The 23,251-nt window shown below is 40.2% G+C and overlaps 1 protein-coding gene across 1 annotated transcript; it reads left to right on the plus strand.

Moving 5' to 3' along the window:
* The first annotated feature begins 60 nt into the window (after positions 1-60).
* Positions 61-17,292, plus strand: LOC113262016 (zinc finger protein 705D-like). Its single transcript, XM_026508271.1, has 5 exons — positions 61-183; positions 15,187-15,313; positions 16,031-16,126; positions 16,407-16,474; positions 16,903-17,292. Exons 1-5 carry the CDS (start codon positions 61-63, stop codon positions 17,290-17,292), a joined length of 804 nt encoding a protein of 267 aa, XP_026364056.1.
* The last annotated feature ends 5,959 nt before the right edge of the window (positions 17,293-23,251 follow it).

Consider the following 23,251-nt stretch of genomic DNA (forward strand, 5'->3'; position numbering starts at 1 on the left):
ACCCCAATGCAGCTTCAGTGACAGGGAACCGCGTGGGCGGTGACGAAGGGACGGATCAAAATGTCGGGGTGTTCAGGCGAAACCCGGGGCGCGGGAAGGGCCGGGGGACGAGACATCCGGCCGCGGGCGGAAGGGCTCTGCGTGTGCCGCTGCCGCGCCCGCTTGTCTTCGTTGAAGTGGGTGGTTTGTCCCAGAAAGTGAAAGTAGTCGAGGGAGTGCCAAAAAATAGAACCGTAGGTGTATTAAAACTCACAGCAGTATTTTATTTACATCCAAATGAGAATGTATTATAATTTCACTTTCCAGCCTTTTAAGGGAAGTTGCCGTGTCTCTAATCTGTTTAAAATGATGCTCCTCAGCGCGTCTCCTTGTCAGACTGAAGTATTAGCACAATTAGCCTTCATGTCGTGCCGCGGTGACAGCCGTAGAGAATTGGGAAGAAAGGTCAGGTCACTGAAACGTTATCTTCTGTAGGACCTCCCGGTAACAGGGGTTTGCAAATAAATCTAGAACATTTCCAAATTTATAGGATGTTCATAAAAACACAGGGAAGGAAAATCCAGATTTCTAATGGAGCGGTTGTACTAAAAATGAAAATACAGTTCTTCAGAATTGTTTATTCTACTTTACTGCAGAAATACCTGAGGGTTCTAAATTTTACTTTTTAAAAAATCAGTTAAAACACAGTCTGTTTATACTCAGATCACTTCTAAATTGTGGTTCGATTATCGTGAGAAGTCCTAATATGTATTTTCATAAATTTTGAAAAAGATTTATTTTTTTAAAGATTTTTATTTGGGGGGGGAGCAGAGGGAGAGGGACAAGCACACTCCACGCTGAGCACAGAGCCTGATCCTCAGGACCCCAAGATCATGACCTGAGCTGAAACCAAGAGTCCCACGCTTTACCAGCTGAGCCACCCAGGTGCCCAGGAGGTCCTAATATTTTTAAACTTCTTGATTTACAGCACTTAAGACATACCTGAATGTCTTTGGACAGATGCAAGATGGGTTGGCTTTCTCTTCTTTTGTATTAAAACATGCACACCACAGAACCCTCAATGTGTTCTGCTTCTTGACTATATCATAGGTATGAGAAGAAACATTTTTTCTCTTGTGCCTAGCCCCCATTTTAATTTTGGATATGTCACCAGTGTGTTTCTATCTCAGTTTTTTTTTTAAAATAAGTTCAAATCAGGGAACAAGAGACCAGCTAAAGGCTCAAAGGTGCTCTATAAAGACAGTAATTTTTGCTTTACTTTAAAAAGTGTATTTACCTTGTTTCACCTCAAGTGGGGTAGTGCTCGGTAGGAAGGTATTGGTCAAAAGTAGCTTCCTGAATTAGCTACTTCTCACAACAGTGTATGGATCAGCTAGCTGTGCATTCCCTGAGCCCAGGAAATGGGGAAGAAAGGTGCCAGCGACAGCGAAGAAAGGTCTGCAGAATAGCTTGTGAGGTGAAAAGGAGGCTTCTCAGGCTCGCAAAAATAGCCTGTTCTGACTAGATAAGGGGAAAACAAGGATTAACTCTGAGTTAGGAATTTAACCAAAGACAAAGAAGTAGTTAGAGATGAGCCAAAACTAGAGCTCACTTTTTGCCTTCCTCTCATACCTTTTTTTTGCTTAATAGAGTAACAATATATTAATTTCAGGCATACAACATAATTTGATATTTGTGTATATTGCAAAATGATCACAGAGTTACAAATTTTTTCTATAATGAGAACATTTTTTAGGGGGCGCAGGCAGAGGGAGAGAATATTTTAAGCAGACTCCACCCCCCAGCACAGAGCACAATGCCAGGTTCAATCTCACAACCCTGAGATCATTATCTGAGCCAAAATTAAGAGTTGGACACTCAACCGACTCAGCTACCCTATACAAGAACTTTTCAGATGTACTCTTATTGACTTCCAAGTATATAATACAATATTGTTAACTATAGTCACTGTGCTATGTATTTCATCCCTGTGATTTATTTATTTTGTAACTGGAATTCGTGCCTTTGGTAACCTTCACCCATTTTGCTCACCCCCACCTCTAGCAACCACCAGTCTGTTCTCTGTATCTATGGGTCTGTGTTTGTTTTGTTTTTAGATTCTACATAAAAGTGAGGTCATAAGAGTATTTTTCTTTGTCTGACTGACTTCACTTAGTATAATGTCCATAAGGTTCATTCACATCATCCCGGATGGCAAGATTTCCTTATTTTTATGGCTGCATAATATTCCGTTATGTGTATATATATCACTTTTTTTTTTTTTTTTTATCCATGCATCTGTCGATGGAGACTAAGTTTGCTTCCATGGCTTGGCTGTTGTAAATAATGCTGTAGGGGCATCTAGGTGGCTCAAATGGTTAAGTATCTGCCTTCTGCTCAAGTCATGATGTGCATATCCTGACTGTTGGGCTCCCAGCTCAGTGGCGAGTCTGCTTCTCCCTCTGCCTCTTCCCTTGCTTGTACTCTCTCTGTCTCTCTCTCTCTCAAATGAATAAATAAAATCTTTAAAAAAATAATGCTATAGTGAACATGAGTGTGCAAATATCTTTTTGAGTTAGCGTTTCTGTTTTCTTTGGAAGTAGAATTGCCACATTCAAAACTGCAGCCTGAGAATATTTTGTAGGCTAAACCCACTTGAAAATGTTGATCATCTTGCTGTAAATTCCCTGCAGTGTGTGCCAGAACAGGCCCAAACCCACAAAGTAAAGAGGCCTTTGAATGCTTTTAGAATGCCCAAAAGGATTTAAGGAATTACTCTGTTTTTCATAGTTGTATCTAAATTATTTAATTAATTAGAGGGGGAATTTTTTTGTTAAACTAGTTATTCCTTGGTTATATTTATCTTGATTGACATCCAACATAAACAGGGTCTGTCCATTGGATTATAAATCTGATGAAGTTATCAACTATGTCAAAGTGAGTCCAAAAACGAAATATGTCTATTCTTAAAGTAAATGAAGTTCTGAGCTCAGGACTGTGGTGATGGCACACTCAATAACCACACGGCTTCACAGGTTTTCCATCTACTTAGGTTCTGGTGAGTATTGAAGGAAAATTTCCCCAGCCCAATCCAACCTCCTTTATTTTGCCAGTGAACTTTAATTATGAAAATGACTGATATGATGGGGGCCATTTGTAATACCACATCTAAGGTAGGTTAGGTGATGAGGACAAGGAATTTCTGTTTATTCATACTTCATAAATCATAGTCAAAGGGAACGTTGCCTTAGGATTCTGCAGGTGGTTTTTCTGCAGGTAGTCTTGCCAATAAAGAAAGGAGCAAAGATATAAATGCTTAGTGAGAAACTAGGAGAATAATCTGAAGGAAAAAAAGTAAGGTCCTATGTAAGACAATGAGGTGAGAAGGAACAACTTGGGTAGTAGTTTAAACAGGAGGGATCTCTAAAGAATAGCATTTAATCTCAGAATGACGTATGAAGTGCAGTATATATGTAGATATCAAGATGGAAGTGAAAGATAGTAGTGCTCAGTGTAGAGATAACAGCAGTGTTTAATTGTGTGGTTCTGAAAAGTAGTGTCAAAGATTAATCCTTGGATATCTGGTGGAACCATTATCTGACTTCGAAGACTAGAAGAACTTTTTATTGTGGAAGAGTTAATGTCTTTGTGTTGAAATTTATTTCCTTTTATGTGCCTATAATACACGCAGGTAGAGATTACAGCATAGAAATAGAATCTAGGTATGTTTTTAGTTATGATTTAGAGATAATGGTGGAAGAAATGGAAGCAAGTGAATGTAGTGAGATTTCTGAGGTAGTTTATTGTAAAAGGAGAGAAAAGGGGTACAACTGAACCTTGAGACACTTTGTTTGAGGAGGACCTTGCAGAGGACTCCTGGAAGGAGTGGCTAGACTGTTTGAAAGGCAGTTAGGAACCTGAGCTGCAGAAAAGCCTAGGAAAAAGAAAGTTCCCAAATGGAGATCATGTGCCAGTACTGCTTTGGTTCCAAGTAAAAGGCTGAGAAACACTCGCCAGATTTAATTATGGGGGAATAACTGATCTTAACAAGATTCATTAAACATAGAAATCATAAGTGATTTTTGTAAGTCAAAGTGAGGGAATGTGAAGAAACTGTAGCTAAATACGTACTGTTTCTTCAGGTTCATTTTGAAGGGAAAAGGTCTTGTGTCAGCAACTAGATATAAATTGTTTTAGAGGAGGTTTTTCTTAGAGGAATGGAGAGACTAAATGAGTGTAAGGAGATGAATGGGGAAATGATGAAGGGGTTACTGGTAAAAAGCAATCTGGTTTATAATCAATAACATAAAATATTTCAGGGAGGTGGAAAGAACAAGATACAATTGGAGAAGTCGGATTTAATTAGGAATAGAGTTTACTTTTCAGTTTTTACAAGAGCAGTATACTGATGGGTTGGAAATCAGGAATAATTGTAGTTTTCTTGCCAGTGAGCTGAAGTATTTCTTCAAATTACCAGTTTCATCTCTGCAGTAGGAAGTGAAATGATTTTTGAAAACTAAGGGAAAAAGTGAGACTTTGTGAGATTAGAAAATTAGAAAGGCACAGGGAATATTAACATATTAATGAAGCATAACAGAGTGATTGTTAAGCCAAAGTCGGATGCCAGATATTTAGAAAAAGGTTTTGGGAGATTTGTGACGCTATAATTAGACCAGCTCAATACTTCATTCTGAGCTGTGACAGATGCAGCCAAGGGGAAGTTAAGATATTGGCATCATCTAGGATTGGGGTTTCAATTAGTAGATGTTGGGAAAGACTAAGGGGCATTAGAATTGTTGGTCTTGGTGTATATATGTTGGAATGAGTAAGTGTATGTTATACTGATTGATAGAAATTAGATGTGGGGGGGGCGCCTGGGTGGCTCAGTCATTAAGCATCTGCCTTCGGCTCAGGGCGTGATCCCGGTGTTATGAGATCGACCCCCACATCAGGCCCCTCTGCTGGGAGCCTGCTTCTTCCTCTCCCACTCCCCCTGCTTGTGTTCCCTCTCTGGCTGGCTGGCTCTCTCTCTCTCAAATAAATAAATAAAATCTTAAAAAAAAAAAATTAGGTGTGGGGGCTGAATTTGAAAATTGAGGTCACTGAACTGGAGGTTCCCATGTAGTAGGAAATCCTGAACATGGGGAGAAATTGTGTGAACAGGCTGAAAGGAAGAGGTTTTGAGGGAGGAGTCTCTGGTCATGGATCTGACAGAAGATATATGCAGGTAAAACTGTTCTGGTGTCTAGTGTCCTTCAAGATGAAATTTTTAAGTTATTTGACATTCAGAGACAGGCAGAGCTAATTTTATATCCTAGCTGTCAATTTTTAGCCATGTAGTTTTGTCATATAAATAGTTTTCTGAACCTAGTGCACATCACTCAAATGTGTAAGTAATCCATAAAGGCAGGATTTTTGATCAATATTAAGTGCAATGTATGTCAACGTGTATGTAAATTCCACTCACAGAGTCTCAGTTAATACCAGTAGTTTTTTCTCTCTCTCCAGGTCCTCAGAGTCAGTGGGTTTTAATCATATCCTGTTCTTGACACATTATCAGTGTTTGTTGATGCAGTTTATTTATTTATAAACATTGTTTGAGATAGTATTGTAGAGGTAACAAATTCTTTTACGTAAATTATGAAATGTAGATATAATCTTGTTGATAAAAATAACTAGAACTCCAGACCCCAAGAAGTCAATAAATTACCTCTAAAACTAAACCTCTTCGCTCTATATTTTATGAGCCTGTCTGCTCTGTGGGAATTGTGTAGCAATCCTTAATGTGTAGCATTATGACATATGTGCTCCTCCTTTCCTGTGCAAGGGATTGTATGTACTAGACTTACATGATGAAAGTCACTGAACACTTGAGCAACGGTCGGGTCTTTGAAATGTTCCAGCCCAACTTTAAAGAGATTCCATAGTTGCTTGGCCATATATCCAAGGCCACGAGGTATACATTTGGGTTAAGGCGCTAACACTGCCTGAATCCCACATATAGAGGAGCCAAGGTGACTGAGGGCAGGTGTTGCTTGAGGGAGAGCACGGGGCATTCATGAGCTGAGATGGTGTTGGAAAACAGTGCTAGCAGACCTACCCAAGAATGATAAAATATGAAATTCCAAAATGGTGTCCTGAGTTATTGATACAAGAATTTCCATGTGACAGGAATCAGGTTCTCCTAAGATTTTGGTGCCAGGGATGTAAATACGCAGGACCTCTGAATACCAAGTCTAATTAAACTAGACACCTCTATGCTTTTGCTATCTCTTTAATGAGATATTAATATCTTCTTTATGAGCATATTAGGCAAAGGCTTCTTATTGTTGATTCTTGGAGAGGGGAGCTCACCTCCCTGTTTGTCCTTGTTTACTCTGCTGGTACATGTGAGTTGGACTATGGGGGGGGGGGTGTCACTGCCATATGAAGATTTGCAGATTCAAGATGGGCATATCTAGGAATATTGGAAAAGATGAGTCTCATGGGTTCTTTCTCTTTCCTCAGCTTCGTCTGCTTAGTTATTGGACTGTCTCTTGGTGAGAATACACAGGAAGAAAGGGTCAACTGACATCTAGACAATGCAACCACAGGTGAGTAGGATTTGCTCTTTCTCATGGATACCTGTTTTTCCAGAGGATAAGCAGATTTATCTTCATGGCCTGGATCTTCTTTGTGCCCTCATGAAATATTAGTGTCAGTCAAACTTCACTAGGACTCAGGGAGGCTTGTGGGAGGTCAGGGTTTGATTGAGAAATAATCTGATACCCAGAATTATTCTGTTCCATCCCCCACCCCCTTAAGGATATCCTCACAGAAAAATGATTTCTTCTCATCCATCCCATGGCCCCAGCTGAGAAGTGACTCACTTGTTAACCAGGTTACTGTCTGCCCTGGGCTTAGGCCTGTGGTGAACACAGGTGATAGAAATGAGAACAAGCATCCAGGGCCTGATGGATTCCCTGGACAATTCTACCAAACATTCAAAGAAGAAATAATACCTATTCTCCTGAAGCTGTTTCAAAAAATAGAAACAGAAGGAAAACTACCAAACTCAGTCTATGAGACCAGTATTACCTTGAACCCAAAATCAGGCAAAGACCCCATCAAAAAGGAGAATTATAGACAAATATCCCTGATGAATATGGATGCCAAAATTCTCAACAAGATCCCAACTAATAGGATCCAACAGTACATTAAAAGTATTATCCGGGGCGCCTGGGTGGCTCAGTCGTTAAGCATCTGCCTTCGGCTCAGGGCATGATCCCAGCATTCTGGGATCGAGCCCCACATCAGGCTCCTCCGCTATGAGCCTGCTTCTTCCTCTCCCACTCCCCCTGCTTGTGTTCCCTCTCTCACTGGCTGTCTCCCTATCAAATAAATAAATAAAATCTTAAAAAAAAAAAGTATTATCCATCATGACCAAGTGGGAATCATCCCTGGGATGCAAGGTGGTTCAACATTCGCAAATAGATCAGTGTGATAGATCACATTAATAAGAGAAGAGACAAGAACCATATGATCCTCTCAATTGATGCAGAAAAAGCATTTGACAAAATACAGCCTCCTTTCCTGATTAAACCCCTTCAGAGTGGGGAGGGGGAAAAGATGGCAGAGGAGTAGGGGTCTCCTTTTTCAGCTGGTCCCCTGAGTCGAGCTGGATAGGTACCAGACCATCCTGAAAACCCACGGAATCAGCCTGAGATGGAGGAAGATACATCTGGATCTCTACAAATGAACATCTCCAGAGCTGAGTATTGAGGTACGAAGTGGGGAGTCGTGAAACCGCGCACAGATATCGGAAGATAAAAGGAAGGGGGAGGGAGCCGCCGCGTTCGGGCGCCGGGAAGTGGTAGCCACCTGCCCGGGGGAGCAGGCGGACTCGCGGTCCGCACCCGTGAGAAAGCAGACTGAGACCGTGAGCCTGGGAACGCGCCTGCGACCAGACTGAAAACCGGATCTCCAGAGCGCTCACTGGAACCAGACTAAAACCGGGAGCTCGGGAGTGTGTGTCCAAACTGAAAACTGGAGCTCCGGAGCGCACAGTTGAACTAGACTGAAACCGGGAGCTCGGGAGAGGGTGTGCGACCACACTGAAAACTGGAGCTCCGGAGCGCTCACTGGAACCGGACTGATACCGGGAGCTCGGAAGCACGCGTGCAACCAGACTGAAAACCAGTGCTCCAGAGTGCGCGCCAACCACACTGAAACAGAGAGCTCGGGAGCACACGCGGGACCCAGGGGTGGCTGGCGGTGTTAGAAACACAAAGGACAGAGACGTGTAGGCCCTGGGTAGTGAGGGCACACAACCCGGGACGTTGCAGGGTTTAGCAGCACCGACAGAGTTAGAGGCCAAGAGAGCTCAGTGGAGAGCAGACTGCGATCTCTCTGTTCTGAGACAGAGGCTAGGATTCGGCCACTGCTGCTCTGACTCTCAGAAAACCTCCAGGGAAAGCCGCCAGAGAACAAAAGCCCGGAAATACAGGCTCACATTGTGCCCATCCCCATCCCCCCTCGCAGGGGACAGGGAGACTCTACCCAAAGAGGTTGCCTGAGTATCAGTGTGGGAGGCCCCTCCCCCGGAAGGCAGGCTGAAAAATCAAGAAGCCCACATCCCTAAGGTCCCTATAAAACAAGTGCACTCTGCCTGGACCCTGATCAATAATTTGGGCTCTGGGCAACCCCGCAACCTCTCCTCATCAGAATGACGAGAAGGAGAAATCCCCCCCCCCAGCAAAGAAAAGATAATGAGTCTGTGGCCTCTGCCACAGAACTGATGGATATGGATATAACCAAATTATCAGAAATGGAGTTCAGAGTAACAATGGTCAAGATGATGTGTAGACTTGAAAAGAATATTAATGAAAATATTAATGAGAATATAGAATCTCTAAGGGCAGAAATGAGAGCGAATGTGGCAGAAATTAAAAATGCTATGAATCAAATGCAGTCAAAACTAGATGCTCTGATGGCCAGGGTAAATGAGGCAGAAGAATATATCAGTGAATTGGAGGATGGGATGGTAGAAGAGAAAGTTAAAACAGAAACTTGGCTCCAAAAAATCCAATCTCAAGAATGTAGATTACAGGAGGTTACTGACTCAATGAAACGTTCCAATGTCAGAATCATCGGCATTCCCGAGGGGGTGGAGAAAGAGAGAGGTCTAGAAGAGATATTTGAACAAATTGCAGCTGAAAACTTCCCTAATCTAGCAAAGGAAACAAGCATTCCTGTCCAGGAGGCAGAGAGGACCCCTCCCAAGGTCAACCACGACAAACCTATGCCATGTCACATCATAGTGCAATTCGCAAATATTAGATCCAAGGATACAGTATTGAAAGTGGACAGGGGGAAGAAATTTCTTACGTACAGAGGCAAAAATATCAGAATTACGTCAGACCTGTCTACACAGACCTGTAATGAGAGGAAGGGTTGGCAGGATATTTTTAAAGCTCTCTCCGAGAAAAACATGCAGCCAAGGATCCTTTATCCAGCAAGGCTGTCATTCAGAATTGATGGAGAGATAAGGATCTTCCAGGATTGCCAGACACTGACCAAATTTGTAACCACGAAACCAGCCGTACAGGAGATATTAAGGGGGGGGGTTCTATAAAAGTAAAAAGGCCCCAAGAGTGATACAGAACAGAAATTTACAATCTATAGAAACAAAGACTTCACAGGCAACATGACATCATTAATCATATCTCTCAATAATCACTCTCAATGTGAATGGCATAAATGCTCCCATAAAATGCCACAGGGTTGCAGATTGGATAAAAAGACATGACCCATCCATTTTCTGTTTACAAGAGGCTTATCTTGAAACTAAAGATATATCCAGACTGAAAGTAAAGGGATGGAAAACCATTTTTCATGCCAATGGACCTCAAAAGAAAGCTGGGATAGCAATTCTCATATCAGACAGGTTAGATTTTAAACTAAAGACTGTAGTTAGAGATACAGAAGGGCACTATATTATTCTTAAAGGATTTTTCCAACAAGTGGATATGACAATTATAAATATCTATGCCCCCAACAGGGGAGCAGCAAGATACACAAGCCAACTCTTACCCAGAATAAAGAGACATATAGATAAAAATACGTTAATAGTAGGGGACCTCAACACTCCACTAACAGCAATAGACAGATCACCTAAGCAGAAAATCAACAAAGAAACAAGAGCTTTGAATGACATACTAGACCAGATGCACCTCATAGAAATATATAGAACACTACACCCCAGAACAACAGAATACTCATTCTTTTCGAATGCACATGGAACTTTCTCCAGAATAGACCATATACTGGGTCACAAAACTGGTCTCAACTGACACCAAAAGACTGAAATTGCTCCCTGCATATTCTTAGACCACAACGCTTTGAAATTGGAACTCAACTACAAGGAAAAATTTGGAAGAAACTCAAGCACTTGGAGGCTAAGAACCATCCTGCTCAGGAATGATTCGATAAACCAGGAAATCAAAAATCAATTTAAACAATTTATGGAGACCAACGAGAATGAAAACACAACAGTCTAAAACCCATGGGACACTGCAAAGGCAGTTCTTAGGGGAAAATATATAGCCATCCAAGCCTCACTCAAAAGAATAGAAAAATCTAAAATGCAGTTTTTATATTCTCACCTCAAGAAGCTGGAGCTGGAACAGAAGAACAGGCCTAACCCATGCACGAGAAAGCAGTTGATCAAGATTAGAGCAGAGATCAATGAATTAGAAATGAGGAGCACAGTAGAGCAGATCAACAGAACTAGAAGCTGGTTCTTTGAAATAATAAATAAGATCGATAAGCCACTGGCAGGACTTATTCAAAAGAATAGAGAAAGGACCCAAATTAATAAAGTTATGAATGAAAAGGGAGAGGTCACAACCAACACCAATGAAATAGGAAGGATCATTAGAAACTTTAATCAACAGCTTTATGTCAATAAATTAAATAACCTGGAAGAAATGGATGCCTTCCTGGAAACCTATAAACTACCAAGACTGAAACAGGAAGAAATTGATTATTTAAACAGACTGATTAATTATGAAGAGATTGAAGCAGTGATCAAAAACCTTCCCAAAAACAAGAGTCCGGGGCCTGACGGATTCCCCAGGGAATTCTACCAAACATTCAAAGAAGAAATAATATCTATTCTCCTGAAGCTGTTTCAAAAAATAAAAACAGAAGGAAAACTACCAAACTCATTCTATGAGGCCAGTATTACCTTGATCCCCAAACCAGGTAAAGACCCCATCAAAAAGAAATACAGACTGATATCCCTGATGGATGCCAAAATTATCAACAAGATCCTAGCTAATAGGATCCAACAGTACATTAAAAGGATTATTCATCATGATCAAGTGGGATTCATCCCTGGGATGCAAGGGTGGTTCAACATTTGCAAATCGATCAGTGTGATAGATCATATGAACAAGAAAAGAGTCAAGAACCATATGACCCTCTCAATAGATGCAGAAAAAGCATTTGACAAAATACAGCATCCTTTCCTGAATAAAACCCTTCAAAGTGTAGGGATAGAGGGTACATTCCTCAATTTCATAAAAACCATCTATGAAAAGCCTACAGCAAATACCATTCTCAATGGAGAAAAGCTGGAAGCCTTTCCCTTAAGATCAGGAACACGACAAGGATGCCCACTCTCGCCACTATTATTCAACATACTACTAGAAGTCCTTGCAACAGCAATCAGACAACAAAAAGGGATAAAAGGTATCCAAATCAGCAAAGAAGAAGTCAAACTGTCTCTCTTCGCAGATGACATGATACTCTATATGGAAAACCCAAAAGAATCCACCCCCAAACTATTAGAAGTTATAGAGCAATTCAGTAATGTGGCGGGATACAAAATCAATGCGCAGAAATCAGTTGCATTTCTATACATGAACAATGAGACTGAAGAAAGAGAAATTAGGGTATCCATTCCATTTCCAATAGCACCAAAAATCATATGTTATCTCGGAATTAACTTAACCAGAGAGGTAAAGGATCTATATTCTAGAAACTATAAATCACTCTTGAAAGACATTGGAGAAGACACAAAAAGATGGAAAAATATTCCATGCTCATGGATCAGAAGAATTAATATAGTTAAAATATCTATGCTTACCCAGAGCAATCTACACTTTCAATGCCATCCCGATCAAAATACCAATGACTTTTTTCAAGGAACTGGAAGAAACAGCTCTTAAATTTGTGTGGAACCAGAAAAGGCCCCGAATCGCCAAGAAATTGTTGAAAAGGAAAAACAAAGCTGGGGGCATCATGTTGCCGGATTTTGAGCTGTACTACAAAGCTGTGATCACAAAGAAAGCATGGCAATGGCATCTCTGAAAAGCCTACAGCGAATATCATTCTCAATGGGGAAAAGCTGAGAGCTTTTCCCTTAAGTTCAGGAATGACAAGGATGACCATTGTCGCCATTATTGTTCAACATAGTATTAGAAGTCCTAGCAATAGCAATCAGACAACAAAAAAGAATAAAAGGTATTCAAATTGGCAAAGAAGAAGTCAAACTCTCCCTTCACAGATGACGTGATACTTTATATGGAAAACCCAAAAGACTCCACCCCCAAATTACTAGAACTCATTTGACAATTCAGTAATGTGGCAGGATACAAAATCAGTGCTCAGAAATCAGTTGCATTTCTATACACGAACAATGAGCCTGAAGAAAGAGAAATTAGGGAATCGATTCCATTTACAATAGCACCAAAAACCATAAGATATCTTGGAATAATCTTAACCAGAGAGGTAAAATCTATACTCTAGAAACTATAAAACACTGATGAAAGGTATTGAAGAAGACACAAAAAGTTGGAAAAACATTCCATACTCATGGATCGGAAGAATAAACATTGTTAAAATGTCTGTGCTACCCAGAGCAATCTACACTTTCAGTGCCATCCTGTTCAAAATACCAATGATATTTTTCAAAGAGCTGGAACAGACAAGCCTAAAAGGAACCAGAAAAGATCCCAAATCATCAAGGAAATGTATACAAAAGAATGAAATGTGACCACTCACTCACACTATACACAAAGATAAACTCCAAATGGATGAAAGACCTTGATGTGAGGCAGGAATCCATCAAAATCATAGAGGAGAACACAGGCTGCAACCTCTTTGACATCGGCCACAGCAACTTCTTTCATGACACGTCTCCAAAGGCAAGGGAAACAAAAGCAAAAATGAACTTTTGGGACTTCATCAAGATAAAAAGTTTCTGCACAGCAAAGGAAACAGTCATCAAAACAAAGAGGCAACCCACAGAATGGGAATGAATCTACAGATAAAAGGCTGGTATCCAAGATCTGTAAAGAACTTGTCAAACTCAATACACGAGAAACAAATAAATCAAAAAATGGGCAGAAGATATGGACAGACATTTTTCCAATGAAGACATACAAATGGCTAACAGGCACATGAAAAAATGTTCAAAATCATTAGCCATCAGGGAAATTCAAATCAAAACCACACTAAGATACCACCTTATGCCAGTTAGAATGGCAAAAATTAACAAGGCAGGAAACAGCAATTGCTGGAGAGGATATGGAGAAAGGGGATCCCTCCTACATTGTTGGTGGGAATGCAAGTTGGTGCAGCCACTCTGGAAAACAGTGTGGAGGTCCCTTAAAAGGTTAAAAATTGAGATACCCTATGACCCAGCCATTGCAATACTGGGTATTTACCCCAAAGATACAGACGTAGTGAAGAGAAGGGCCATATGCAACCCATAGTTCATAGCAGCATTGTCCACAATATCTGAACTGTGGAAGGAGCTGAGATGCCCTTCAATAGATGAATGGATAAGAAGATGTGGTCCATACATACAATGGAATATTACTCAGCCATCAGAAAGAACGATTACCCAACATTTGCAGCAACACGGAGGGACTGGAGGAGATTATGCTAAGTGAAATAAGTCAAGCAGAGAAAGAGAATTATCATATGATTTCACTCATTTGTGGAACATAAGGGATAGCAGGGAGATTGGTAGGAGAAGGAAGGGAAGAATGAAGGGGGGATAAACAGAAGGGGGAATGAACGGCGAGAGACTGTGGACTCTGGGAAACAAACTGAAGGCTTCAGAGGGGTGGGGTGCAGGGGGATGGGCTAGCCTGGTGATGGGTATTAAGGAGGGCACGTATTGCATGGAGCACTGGGTGTTATACGCAAACAGTGAATCATGGAACACTACATCAAAAGCTAATGATGTATGTATGGTGACTAACATAACATAATTAAAAATTAAAAAAAAAACAGAATAAAAGAAGAAATGAGACAAGCAGAAGCTTACAGTCCTATGGGGAGGCAGAGGTTCCTTCAGGTAAGTTCAGTCCATCCAGGGTTTCAAATGCTGCAGAGGAGGGCTCTACAGCATTGAGACTGGGGGTGAGGAGCAAGAGAGCAGTAAGAAATCATTTATTTATTTTCCCCAATTTTAAACTTACTAAAGTTTTTATAGAATATGCTTGAGCATCTTAATAACTTAAAGAAAAATTCTCCTTATCACTCTTATTCCCAACAACTCAATTTCCCTCTTTGTAATTAAACTTTGTTCAAATCTGAAAACAAAGAAATGTCTGGTGAGTATTACTTTCCCAATGTGGGCTGTGCATTGAGAAGGATTATAATGGAATAAAACCTAGGGTCCTGTAGCAAATTTTGCAGCACTGGAAAGATTAGGTTCAATTGAGAGGTTGATGTTACAAGAGGGATAGTGATAAGCAATGCTTGGAGGTGCCCAAGAAGATTGAAATGGAGGGGCAGGCCAGGACATTCCTTATGTACAGCGGTCTTAGGGCCCCTGGGGCCCATAAGTCTTATCATAACATGTGTGTTGTGTAGAGATGAGCAAGGCCACACTTGCTTATCCAAGTTGTCTAGGAGCCCCATTTGGTCCTGCAGGAAGTTGGGCAGTGCTGTGTCCTGGGTATTTCCACCACACCTCATGAGATAATCATTTATAAAGAAGTTATGTTTACAAAGTGTGTATATTTCTGAGAGTCTGTGTGAAAGACACATGACAAGGCAGCATAGAGACATTTGACTGGGATCCCAGACAGGGTTTGAGCTTTCTGTGTGTACAGCAACCCATCCTCAGCATCGTCGTGTCCAGTATACTCCTTCTCCACTCTTAGTGGAGAAGGCCCTGGTTGCATCAAAATGTCTGTGATGTTTTAGGAATCCGTGACCTTCAAGGATATAGCTGTAGACTTCACCCAGGAAGAATGGGCCCTGCTGGATACATCCCAGAGAAAGCTGTACAGAGATGTAATGCTGGAGAACATCAGTCATCTGGTCTCTGTGGGTGAGTCTGTCAACATAAATATATTTATTCAGCAAGTATCCAGCTTTTACATATCCTCCCTCCCCTCTCACCCATCAATCAAATTCTTTCATGGTTCTTAAAACTACTTGAATGCAATGTGTTTATTTACTTACTTACACATATTTTGTCACCCCAAAAGAATATATAGTTTTCCTGACACCTCTTTCATGTCTTTCTTGCTTCTGGACCTCTCCCACACCCAGGACTGTGCTGGGAATTCAATATTTTAAATGAATGAAAACACTAAATATTACTAAATAACTATTCTGCTCTCTATACTCAACTGGTAATTAAAGATCCATTTGTGAAAATTATACCTGTTATCTATTTCCAAAGAGAAATCAAATGTTCTGGTGCAGTTTCTGTGTACTTAATTTTTTAAAAAATTAATTTCAGCCTACTGTGGGAACATATAATTTCTGCTTTGTTGAAAACACTAAAGATTGTTCATTCTATCTTTGACCTTGGTGCTGCATGTCAACAACAAGAAAATCTGCCTGTGTTGGCACAGTGTCAGGATGTTCTTTCTGCTCTGGTGAAGGACTTAATTATTTTCAATGTTCAAGGTGCTCTTCCCTGGGCTCTCCTTCACTATTCACCTTGTTCTTCCTTGGTATTCTGCCCTGAAATTAAAGATCATTCATGTTTCTCTGCACAGAATCTAAAATTGATATACCTTTTACTCCCCACAAACAGGCTATCATCTCTGCAAATCAGATGTGATTTCCCAGTTGGAACAAGGAGTGGAGCTGTGGAGGGAGGGAGGAGGATTTCTCCAAGGCCTGAATCCAGGTGAGCTCCAGGTTGTGTGTGCACAGCACCAGGAAGATCCTTTTATGGGGAGGGCAGGACCAGGGGAATGTCAACAGCAGACATCTCATTTCAATCCTGAAAACACTTCATAATTCTCACTTTTCTGAAATACATTTCAACTCACTGATAACATTCCTTCTTTTCACATTTTCCCCCTGTGTAAGGGTCAGTATTTGAAAAGTACACAGTCCTTCCCTGTTTTCAACAGTTTTCATCCTCTCGTGTATACTAGCAGTTCATTTTGTTTACATTATTTTAGACAGGAAAAGTGGCCTTAAGAGACAAGAAGACATCTGCAGAAAGGACCCATCTAATTGCATATCAATGGTAAGTTTCACGGGGGTGAACCCTTCCTCAACAGTAAAGACATGGGAGTCAACAGATTTTAGAGCACAGCACAGGACTGTGATTTCAGTTGGGCATAAATGTTGCCCCAGCAGAAAGCTTTGGGTGGTTTGAATTTAGGGAGAAAATCAAGATGTTGCTTAAAGCCATCACCTGTGTTCTTATAAAAGGACAGCCACATAAACATGGCTCATGCATCTAGTCTTTGAAACTAATGAAATCTTTCAAGTAAATCTGAGAGTTCTGCAGTTGACATGTTATGAGAAAGGAAATCTCTTTGTGTTGTAGAAAATAACATGCATGGCATGTGTAAATAACAGGGAAGATATTAACAGGAGATGTTCACCGCATGGTCAAAGTAGGTATCGTGTAGAGAAATGAATTGATGTATATGGGAAATTCTTTAACAGCCTCTCATCTCCTTCAAACAGCAGAGATCTCACAATGGAAAGGATGCCTATGAATATAATGAAAATGGGGAGGTTTTCACTTACAGATCCACAGTGACTCAACATATGCTAACTCACGTGGGAGGGAACCCTATAAATGTAAGGAACGTGGGAAGGAATTCTGCCAGAGCACTCAGCTTTCTATACACAAAGGGACACATACTGGAGGAAAAGCTCTACAAATGTAGTGAACGTGGGAAATACTTCATCCAGAAGGCTATTTTTTACTCACATCAAAGAATTCTCACAGGAGAGAAACCTTACAAACGTAAGGAATGTGGGAAAGGGTTCCATCAGAGCACTCAGCTTTATATACACCAGAGAACTCACATTGGAGAGAAACCTTATTAAATGTAATGAATATGGGAAACACTTCAGGCAAAGCACTAACGTACATTCACACCAAAGAACTCACACAGGAGAGAAACCCTATAAATGTAGTGAATATAGGAAGGGATTCCATCGGAGCGCTCAGCTTGTGTATACACCAAAGAACACATACCAGAGAGAAACCCTGTAAATGTAATGAATGTGGAAAACACTTTAGCCAAAATGCTAACTAACATTCACACAAAAAAGTCACAAGGGAGAGAAATCCTACATCTGAGATAAATGTGGAAAAGGTTTTTATCATCCTTCCACCTTTAATCAATATAAAAGAAGTCATACTGAAGAAAAACCATAGGAATTTTTTAGTCAAAACTCCAGCTTTGAACAGCATGAGCAATTTTATACCAGAGAGGAGCCCTGTATATGAAATGAATGTGTCCGAAATGCTAGGTAAATGTCCTACCCTTTAGTTAAAATAATCACATAGAATGAAAAAGCCTTCATCAGTCTCCAACCTTAGTTCACATGAAAGAACCCATATTATAAATGTAAGGAAGAACGGTTTTCAGATTCTGCTCTAATAGATGCCAGAGAGCTCACGTAGGGAGAAATTGTATGTGTACAGTCCTGCGCCTTCATAGCATGCCGTCATTTATAATTTACCCTTCAAGCACCATGAACAAACTCTACAGCAGAGACTACAACCTCTGTCAAAAGTCCTGAAATCCACACTTGAGAGTGTTCAGGACTTTGCCAAATGATCTATTATAAATAATGTAAGATGAAAATAGAGATTTGTCGATTTGTGCTGTGATCCAGTAATGTTTAGTGAAGAATTTGTAACAATTGCTAAAACATTAGATTAAATTATTTCAATAGATTAGTACTTGAAATCAGTAAGGGTTGTTTCTCAAAAGGCTCATAATGTTGTTCAGTTTATATTTTTATGCAGCTTTAACCATAATTACAGAGGTTAAAGTAATCTAAATCACAAAGTAATCTAAATAAACTGGAAGGTCATAATACAAAATAATCTGATTTAAATATTATATAAGTGTTTAAGCATATACATCTGTGGTATAAATTAATACAAACATGGAAGAATAAACATTTGGTTTGTAAATAAAGTCCAGTGTTAAAATAATACTCCTCTTTCTAAAATGTCCAACCTGTCCACATTTTCCGAGTTGTGCAGCCTCAATCATTCCTATCTGAACAGGTGGGAGGAAAAGAGGGGGGATGGGAAGCCAGGAGACTAGGGCCCCATTGGAGTAGGAAAAAAATGGGGCAGAGGGAGAAGTGAGTGCAAGTGGGGGAGGAGGCAAGTACATGGCTGGCATCTGAGGCACTAGGTGATGTTGGAGCAGGGATAGATTGAAGGGAGCATTTGGTGACCTTAGGGATTGACAAAAACAGAAAAGGAGGGAAAGGAATAGGAGCCAAGTTACTTAATGAGGGTGCAAAAGGGGGCATGTGGAAGTGGACTCCAGATCATAGAGAGGCCACACCACCGGAAGTGACCTGAGCAGAGGAAGAACAGGACTTTGGGACAGGTACTGTACTGGTGATCCAGGGTGAGCACAGGCCTCAGGAAGAGGGTCCAGGTAGGGAGGGTTAATGTAGGTTAAAGAACAGGACGAGGGGATACGGGGTACACTGAGGGGACATAGGAGTCCAGATTGAGGTGAGGGGTTGGGACAGTGGTGGAGGGTGTAGGTGGAATCTAAGTCTTTTTCTTCTCTCCTAGTGCTTTCTTTAAACTTTAAGCAGTTATTCCATATAAATTAGAATCTCAGACTCTCTGGGCAATTTTGCTAGGCAATATTCTAAGTTTGACCCCAAGATTATGTCCCTTGGGGTTCACCCCTGTATAATTTCCTTCCTTTGCTTCTGTTCTGGACCTTTGGGTGTGATGGAATATCATTCTCTTCATTATATGGCAACGGGGAAGGGGTTTTGCAGATGTCATTAAAGTCTCTAATTGGTTAATTGTAAGATAATCATAGGGGTGTTTTTCCAGAATAAGCATAACCTAATCAAGTGAGCCATTTTGAAGAGGATCTGCAGGTCAGAAACAGAGGATGTCAGAGAGCTGTGAAGCCAGAGACAGTCTGCTGCTGGCCTTGAAAAAGCGAAGGAAGGATAAGCAATAAATGTAACCTCAGGGGGTGGAGAGGAGTCTTGAGGAAGTGGTAGGAGAAGGACGCTTTCTGATAATACCTTTTGGATGGTTTTGGTTTGGGAACACTCGGTGTACTCAACAACGAAATTAAAGTCAACAGGATGAGTGGGAAAAAATTGAAAAACAAATGAGCCTAACTTTATATCAAATACCATAATCACAAAATAAAGTCAAGTCATTTTTTAACACAGTGTTTTTACTATATACACTTAAGTGAAATACAAAAATACTTGCAAATTATCCTTATGCCTACTTGATTTTTTTTTTTTTTTTGGCAGTGGTGTGAGTGTAGCAATTTTTGAAGTTTTTTTGTGTATGACTGAGTACGTGATTAAATATATTTTAGGTTGTTCAGCCAAAGTTTTACCTCGTAATGGAAAATGGAGATACAAATACTTGAGGAAGAAGAAGATAAATCTCAGGGTGTTGAATTGGAAATAGACTTAAATAACATGAATTAATGATGTGTGTTCTTGTGCTTCCTGATCCTGCCCTCTGAAAGGGCCTAGAAGCAGGGCACCTCAGTTGCAATGACAAATATCACTCAAATACTGGTTTCTAAATTTCATTCTCAATAATGGGAACTAGGCTTCCTTCGAGGAAGGGTTGATTGAGGCAGGCAAACAGAAGATTGGTATTGAGGAGGGAAAGTATCTAAGGTATCTTTTGCGCAGCCTTCCTTGTGAGGAAGTACTCACAAAAGGAGAGGTAGACAGGTGAAAAGGAAATGGGCAGATCAAAGGGGCCCAATGGCCACTTTTGGGACAACCATATCATCAAAATAAAGAACGAAAATAATGGATTTTTAGCACATTGAAAGATTAACATATTCATACATGTACATGCGTCTATATGTGGAGGGAAATGAAATGCTCTTTATAGTAGAAACCAACTAAAAGCAGAGAGAATGGTAGGAAAAACATCACCACTTGAAACCACCAGAGTGAAAGGTTAACATTAGGTAAACACTTTAAGTATGTAATTGAAGTTTTTACCACCCATGAAAAAATTAACATCATAATGAAAAGCATTGATACCTTCAGCTCCTTGTGTAAATCACTGAGAAAGACCAAACATCACTGTGTGGTGTTCCTGAAAAATGAAAGACAAAGAATGATGATAATACATGAACTATATGTCACAATGAGAAAACAGAAGGAAATACCATTTTGGAGAATTGTGGTAAACAACTGGTTCAAAGTCTACAAAAATGACAACTTCATGGAAGACAAAACTGAAACATGTTCTAGAACACAGGAAAGTATCAAGATAAGACAGCTTAAAGCAATGTATGATCCAGACTAGGATCTAGAGAGTAGAAAATTAATAGCACCAAAAAGAATAAAATACTGAAAATATATTTAACATAGGTAGATCTGTTCTCTGAAAACAGCAAAATATTTTGAAAGAAATGAAATATACCACAAAAGAGTACTTATGGAATGAAAGTGATTATGGATTGGAAGACAATATTAGATGGCAGTATTCCCACATTGACCTACAGATTCAGTGCAATCTGTATCACAAATCCAGTTGACCATAAAATGTATATGGGAGTGCAAGGACCCAGAATAAACAGAACAACCTTGAAAGGAAAAATTAAATTGAGTGCTCACATGTCTCACTTTCAGATCTTACCACAAGCACATGAATCACGACTGTAGTAGTGGAATAAGAATAGACTTCTAGATAAGTGGACTAGAATTGAGAGTTCAGAAATAAATCCTCATATTTATAGTCAATTTATTTATGACAAAGTGCCAAGAATATTCAGTGGGACTTATAATAGTTATTTTAACAAATAGTACTGGAGCACCTGGGCATCCACATATAAAGAAAAGAAATCGTACCCCTATCTAACATACAAAAAAAACCCCTCAAATGGGTAAAATAGCTAAATATAAGAGCTAACATCACAAAACTCTTAGAAGAAAACAAAGACATAAATATTTGTGTTCTTGGGGGTGCCTGGCTGGCTCAGTCGGAAGAGTATGTGACTTGATCTCAGGGTCATTAGTTCAAACTCCACGTTGGGTGTAGAGATTATTAAAAAAAAATTTACATATATATATTTGTGTTCTTGGATTAGGCAATACCAAAAGCATGTGCAACCAAAGAAAAAAAATTGACAAATTGGGTTCATCAAAGTGAAAATGTTTGTGCTTCAAAGAACACTGACAAAGTTGAAAGACTTGCCACACAATAGGAGAAAATAATTGCAAAGCAAAGATCTGAAGAGAGCATAGTATACAGAATGCGTAAAGTATTCTTACAACTCAAAAATTGTCAAAATAATCCAAATTTAAAAACAGGCAAAAAACTTGAATAGATCTTTTTCCAATCTAAATGTGACCAGTAAGAATACAAAAAAATGCTCAGAGCGAGTGAGAGGACATGGAAAAACTGGAACTCTCATGCACCCCAGGTAGGAATATAAAATGGTGCAGCTGATTTGGAAAGCAGCCTGGCAGTCCCTCAAAAAGATAGTTACCATATACTCAGCAATTCAATTTCTACTGACATATCCATAATTGAGAACATTCGTTCACATAAAAATGTGTATGTGAGTGTTCTTAGCAGTTTCATAGAGCCAAAAGTGGAAACAACCTAAATGTCCATAAACTGATGAATGAATCAGCAAAATGTGCCATAATCATACAATGGAATGTTAGCCTTTAAAACAAGAATGAAATGCTGAGGGGCCCCGGGTGGCTCAGTTGGTTAAGCGACTGTCTTTAGCTCAGGTCATGATCCCAGGGTCCTGGGATCTAGCTCTGGGTTCGGCTCCCTGGGAGCCTGCTTCTCCCTCACCCTCTCCCTCCAGCTCCCCTTGCTTGTGCTTTCTCACTCTCAAATAAAAAAAATTAAAGAAAAAAGGGGATGGAATGCTGAGTATGTGCTCCTGTACTGATGAACCTTGAAAGCATTATATTAAGTGAAAAAGGCCAGACACAAAAGATGCATATCATGTCCTTCAGTTCATATGAAATGTCCAGATAGGTCCACAGAGACGGAGTGGTTGCCGGGGACTGGGAGGAGGGAGGAATAGCGAATGACTGCTAATGGGCGCAGGGTTTCTTGGGGGATGATAAAAATGTTCTGTAGTTAGTGATGATGCTAACAGAGCCTTGTGAATATACTAAAAAAAATAAATAAATAAATAAAAGTCACAGTTTAAAGGGTGAATTTTATAGAATGTGAACTGTATCTCAATTGGAAAAGATTACACCAGCTAAAGAACCAGAATCCTGGGGTGACATGTGCCCTATGATGGAAGGAGAAATGAACTCGGAGTTGGGAGAGCTCCACAGGATACAGAATGTCCCCATGGCGGCAGACAAAAGCAGGGGAGCCCTCAGCTTGCCCATGGATTTGGGGCCCAGGAACCTAAAGGCAGCAGTGTTGGCCCCTCTGCATCCAGCCTTGCCCTCTTAATTTTAGGAGTTTGTTTCAGGGGGTCTTTATCTAAAGAGTCACTTCTCTCATTCTTGAAATCATTATTTCTGACTTTCCTCTAGATGGTCCTCCTCACAAATGAGAGAAATGAGTAAAATAGGAGGCAACCCTGAACTCCTTTCATTGGTGTTTTTCCTTTAGTTGTTGGCCAAGGGGGAACACAGCATCAGAGAGGAATGTCATAATACCATGATGTGTGGAATTTCGGTGGAAGAAGTTTAAAGCATTGGTATCTTTTATATGATTTGCTACCAATTGTAGAAGCAGTCACAACACACCTTTTGGCTGCTTACTTGTGGAAGGGGCCCATCTAATTCTGCAGAAATATAATATGGATGCAAG

The sequence above is a fragment of the Ursus arctos genome, unplaced genomic scaffold (assembly GCF_023065955.2).
Source record: "Ursus arctos isolate Adak ecotype North America unplaced genomic scaffold, UrsArc2.0 scaffold_27, whole genome shotgun sequence".
NCBI classification, from domain to species: Eukaryota; Metazoa; Chordata; class Mammalia; order Carnivora; family Ursidae; genus Ursus; species Ursus arctos.